Genomic DNA, 6000 nt, shown 5'->3' on the forward strand with positions numbered 1-6000 from the left:
TCCATTCAGCAGCTTTCATGTCACAGAGATGTGAAAAACTACACCTGGCATGAAACATGGAGGTTTATCTTCATTATTTCAGATTTATAGCACTGTAGCTAAGATCAAGGTCTGTTGTTTTTCCTGTACATATAAGGCTCAGCATGCAGGCACGGCACCGCATTAATAAATAATCATTCTGAATTATTTACCAACTGTAAACAGCTTTGTGCTGTGCTAACAGAAAGAGAGCTCTTAGCAAAATGTGTCTTCTGAAATGGAAGCTATCAAAAATTACCTAGAAAGTACATAGATCATACTCTAAGGTGCTGAGAGCTCATTCACAAGACTTCCAAAAATGAAGGGAAATGAAAAATGAGTGTTCAGTTTTAACTTGCATTAACATTTTGTCCCTTTCCTTGTGTCTGACACTTGTCTCTGCATATTTTAAACTGCAACTGAAGTGAGAATCCCTATACATAGAAATGCCTGTTCTTTTGCATTCTGCACATTACTTTGTTCCTTTTAATAGCTTCAGACCACCTGCTCTGTGGCCACCCTGAATGTCTTCCTAGATTCCCAGTGCATTCTCTGAAGGACTTTTCTCCTGTAACTCATTAAATCAAGGATGACTGCTTTTGTGTTCTAGATATCTGTGCCAGCTAAATGTTCAAATGGGAAGGGTTTCTCACGGCCAGCCCGACCAGCAAATAGACGCCTGCCTTCCAGATGGGCATCCAGATCACCATCAGCACCTCCAGCTGTGAGAAGGACAGCATACAACTGCTCTGTTTCCTTTCGGTCAGAGACCTCAGTAGTTTGAACCCAGAAACGGGTCGGATGGTGTTGTGAAAGCTCTGCACCTCATTTTAACTCTGTTCAGTATGTGTGGTAGCAACCAGATCTACACCGTCCTATCTTGTTCAAGAACGACTCCATCACATGCTGGACGAAATGTTTTGAATCTTAGATCATCATCATGGTCTTCAGTGTTTTTATTGAGAGGAAACAATGATACCCCTGGTTTTCACCTTTTCTTTCTTTCTTTTGTTTTTTGGTACTAGCTCACAGAGAATTTATTTTGAGTGGCATCTGTCTTAATTTGCCAATCAATTTTGAGTTGAAACAATGTATAGTGCTGTATGTTCTGACTCTTCTGCAAACAGCAGAACATAAAGCTGTATGCATGATCATGTGTTTGTAGGTGCATGTGTTGGACTAGGAAGTATACAAGTCTGTATTTAGAAGAGACAAACTGTGCTAGCGTTGACATTGAAATTACAACAATATGCCAACATATATATATATATATATTTACTTTGTGTTTATTTTAAAAATTTTGAAATATACAGTCCTGATGACATTTATATTTTGTATATCTTTTACATAGGTTCACAGGTGTAGTATTTAATGTACAAAATCTAAATATGCATTTTTGTGACTCTAATTGCAGCGATTATGCCTTGCACAATATGTATCTGAAGCAGACTAGCTCGACTGATTTGTCAGTCATGCTTCATGGCATCCTTGTTCAGTTTCCTAATCCTTATAATACTAGGTCAAAATACCTAAACATATTTTTTCTGAATTAAAATATTATATGATTTGTAGTACATTAGCCTTTTTCAACACCAGAAACATTCCTGAAATGTTCTGATCTCTTTAAAAGTCTTTAAGCGTGCCATTATATATATAGCATACTGTAAACAGTTCAGCACTTCCAACCAGTGTAACATACAATTTATGAAGGGAAAAAAAGGGTTGAATGTGCTCAATTCTATAAAACTTATTTTTCCTTCTAGCATTATATTTTGAGGTTTGGCAAAGTCAGAGAACAATGGACTTGTTTACTTTCACTCAAGGCAGGAGAACAAGGACTGTTGATCCCAGTGCTACAGACGCATGCCTTTTTTACTCTCCTCCTAGACTAGAGTGCCTGAGCCGCTTGCTAGCAGCATGCTGCTCCTTGACTGACTTCTGACAGTCAGTAATGAAGTTTACTTGCATTCTAGCAACACCTGCATCTAGTATGGAAGTACTGTATAGAGATCTCATCACAGTAGTGCCAGAAATCCTCGACAAGTGGTATCGGAAGTGTTATTGCCATCGCCTGACTCAGTATTTTGGGCCATCACAATGATGTATACAGAGCCTGGCTTGTTCCTCCCCACAGTGTGAAAGAAGTACGGATACTGACCAGACTCTTGCTGAAAAGATGAAGTCCTACATCCTGGAATTTTCTGCACCCTCTCCTAGGCTGTTGCTGGATGCGCAGGGTAGTAATGATGATAAATGGTACCTTTAAACAGCATGTCTAGGTTAAAAGGAGTAAAGAGGCCCTTCTTCAACATTAGCCTAATCTTGTCTTGCAAATTTTTTTCATCTTCTGGAGAAACAGTGTGTTCAAAGGAGTTTCAAAAATCATCCCAAGCTCCATTAACATTTGCGTCTTCATATGTGAATGTAAAAAGGAATTCAGAGAGAGTGTAGGCTTTTGTCCTAGTGAATTGTATGTTTAGCAATATATGGAAAATTAGTTGTGCTTAATTTGTTAGTGACATGTTGTCTTATCCCAGTCATGCTGAGAACCCTCACCTTTTTTCTTCTTTTTAGGGCCTATTCTTCTTTACGCAACTACTTTTTTGCAGAGTAAAAATGCAGCCAGCCATATGTTCCAAGCAATGTACCCACTATTGTAGGATCAATAACTCTTCAGGCATGCCAGTGTTGGATTGAGCAGGCAGTAGTGTCATACATCCAAAATTACATGAAGAATCATGGCTGCCTGCATGGCAAAAACATGCTCAGACTAATTTGGCCCGTCTTAACTTTCTGGCACTTTATGTGTGTTAGTATATATATATGAAGACTTCAAACAGATCAACAATTAATGAAAAACAGTTCAGATTTTATTACAAAGTTATTACTAGAAAAGACAGAAGACACTGAAGAAAATTCTTACAATTTGGACAGAGATTAAAAAAAAACAATGTTTGAGTGAAAAATGAAGAGTAATATCAATTTGTCTCTTTGCCCTAATTTAGAGATTTCACTCCATTAAAGTCCTTAGAACTAGAAAGATTACAGATGATTTACAGTGAATTTGAAACATTATTTAAGATTCTTCTAACTATGAAAACTAGCATACCAAAATACCTTAAATTGACCATTTAAATGCCTAAGTAGTCAGGCAACTTTAAATGTGTGTAGCTGACAAAATGGTAATATGAGAGAATGGTAAAATTATGCTCCTTAATTTCAGTCAATACTGACTGCAGTCAAGCTTATTTCAATTACCTTCATGGTAATGTTATGCGTCTTTGTTTTGAAAAATGGTGGTACAGTTTTGTTTCAAGAACGTAACAGTACAGAACAGTTTCCCTCAGTTAGTCAATGGATGTGTTTCTTTTGCACACTTAACTTTCTTTGATCGCTTTTAACATAATCACATTGTTGAATAACAGAGAAAGGATCAAATACCTACAACATTCCCTTATGTATGTAAGTTTAATGAACGGAAGATTTTTGAAATAAACTAATAGGTCAAGGACAACTTCATTTTGTCAACTTTTTCTGTGTCCACCTAATTACAGACATAGGTTCTGATGCCTGAAAGTATCAAAACTGGTGGTTTTTGTCTGTAGGTGGTTTGCTGGATATACTGATTTTAGAAACTTGCCACTGTGGCTGTTTAAATATTCTCTTCAGCCATACCCATGACAGGGCCTATGTACTGTGGCAAGTTTTTATTTTGCAGTGATTACTAAACCATAGCACTGTCTTTATTGCATGTGTTTGCTGTAGGAAGAGCTCCAAGTTCCCCCATATGATCTCTTAGAAACTCTCAGGCAAGGGAGGATCTATGTCTTCACACGGGCACACTCAAAAAAGAACTATTGATGTAAGCATTGACCTTCCTTTAATACTGGTGTCACCTATGGAAGCTGATAGTTTTCCAAGTTATTTTTAAAAATAATATTTTGTTATTTTTCCATATGCCATTTGTATGCCATCTACCTGGGTAAGTGGCGGAGTCACTGGCCCTGGGGGTGTTCAAGAGATATGTGAATGTGGCACTGAAATACATGGTTAGTGGGCATGGTGGTGATTGGCTGATGATTGGACTAGAAGAAATTTTCCAACTTTAATAACGCTTATGATTTTATGGTAAAGTCTTAATGCAGATAGAGGTTGTTCTTACCTGTGCTCTGAACGAGTATAGACTCTTGCTACAGCATGGTTGTGGATGTTAATGCTGAATGCAGCAAGAAATTTTCAAAGTGTAAAAACCTTAAATGGAGTAATAGAAAGGATGGTTGAATCAACAACCTCACACACAAAAAGTCAGCTGCCCACTGACATATTTACAAGCTGTCAGAGCTAGGGGATATCACTAGGAATTAGCTGGCTGGTGCTTAGCTGATAGAAGGGATTGTTCTCCACTATACTTGGAGATGGAGCCATTATCTTTCTTTAAACTCTTAGGGAGGAACATGGAGGGGCAGAGACACTGACTTAGTCGGACCATGCCTACAAATACAGAACAGCAGTATTTTGAGCACCCCCAGTGCTCACAGACTGGGTTGGCTCATGGCTTCTGATAGAGACAGAAAGAGTAGAGGAAAAAAAAAATGTGCTTTTAAGTTTCTGTACATCATTCCTAAATGTTTCATCTTTACAGTGTTAGTGATAGACTTTTATGTACCTTAAGATGTTGCTGAGGGATGAATTTTGCATGTTCTCCATCAACAATACAATTATCTTTGATTATAATACATACGGTAAAGGAGTTAGCTGTTAGATATCAAGAAGAACTGGCAATCAGTGTAATGTGATTTTCCAGAGCATTCAGAGCACCAGTTTATTTCTGCAGTTGTGGGATTGGTTTTTTTTTAAGCATTTGTTTCTGTAAGTAGGGATTTTGTATCCAATGGCTCAACAGCAGCTCAGCAGGCAGGCCATTTCCCTTGGAGTTTTGTTATTTCTGGACCAAGCCTAAATTTCCTAGCATGCAAGAACTTACTCAATTCTCACACTGTTGCTATGCAAAGAATTCCTTTAGCTTTCAGATATATAATATACAGCTCTTGCTGTTACACTGCTGATATTCTCTATTGAACAAATCTGTTGTAGTCTCTTCGATTGTTTAAATGCTCTTTAAACTGTAGGGCAGAATGCATTTGCTCTCAGTGCACTAAGTCAGTGCCCCTTTGGCCTTTCCATTCCTCCTTGATCCCAGTGAATGTATATTTTAAGGTTATTTAGTGACATTACTGTTTATGTATATGCCATACCGTAAGACTTTCTACTTGTACTGACATCAAAATATTTTGGGACAGCCTATTCTTAAAAATACTGGTATTATTATTGCCATTCAGAAACATATTACATCTTAATCTATTGTTTTGTATCACTGAGAATACATTTTTTTCATCAGCTGTTAATGGTATATTATATAAAACTTGTTGCTCTCGCTTTTTGAAATGAGGATTGATGTGCTTTGCCCCTAACCCTAATCCACACTCTTTTTCTGTTTTGCATAGTACTTGTGTCAGCAAAGGTGTATTCCTGATGTATGTGGTTCATCCTGTTATTGTGTGGCTGTGGAAGCTCATAACTAAGGGTGCTTTGCTAGCTGTGTTACTCTATAAAGTCAGCTGTATCAAATTTTCCCTGGGGTAGGAGAGCTTGAACCCTCAATGAGGAGAAAGTGAAGTGTGCAAATAAAAGTCAGAAGGAAAACAGATCAACTGAATAGGAGAGTGTAACACTTGTTAATGCTGTGGCTAGTTCTTTGCCTCTAATGGAAGATCCATATGTTCTGCCTATTTCATATCTCCTGAAACCTCCGCTGATGTGTTCTCTTTTCTCAATCAGCACCTTTGTATGTACCCTCCTCCCATTCTGTGAACTCGTAGTAGCAACAATACTGAATACATACTGAAATGTATGTTAAATCGACACCAATCATTTCTCTTTCCATATTTGATGGTATGGTAATTATAGAAGTATTTTAAAGTT

The 6000-nt window shown here is 37.6% G+C and overlaps 1 protein-coding gene across 4 annotated transcripts in view; it reads left to right on the forward strand.

Moving 5' to 3' along the window:
• The window catches only part of KIAA0408 (KIAA0408 ortholog), a 23368-nt gene extending 17634 nt beyond the window's left edge, over positions 1-5734 (forward strand). For all 4 annotated transcript variants that reach the window (XM_032443327.2, XM_085541699.1, XM_085541698.1 and 1 more), the window contains one exon: positions 629-5734. In XM_032443327.2, coding sequence (XP_032299218.2) covers positions 629-802 — 174 coding nt within the window. In that variant the 3' untranslated portion in view covers positions 803-5734. The remainder of the gene's footprint in view (positions 1-628) is intronic.
• The last annotated feature ends 266 nt before the right edge of the window (positions 5735-6000 follow it).

The sequence above is a fragment of the Coturnix japonica genome, chromosome 3 (genome assembly GCF_054131305.1).
Source record: "Coturnix japonica strain WE chromosome 3, WE-NBRP24, whole genome shotgun sequence".
NCBI lineage: Eukaryota > Metazoa > Chordata > Aves > Galliformes > Phasianidae > Coturnix > Coturnix japonica.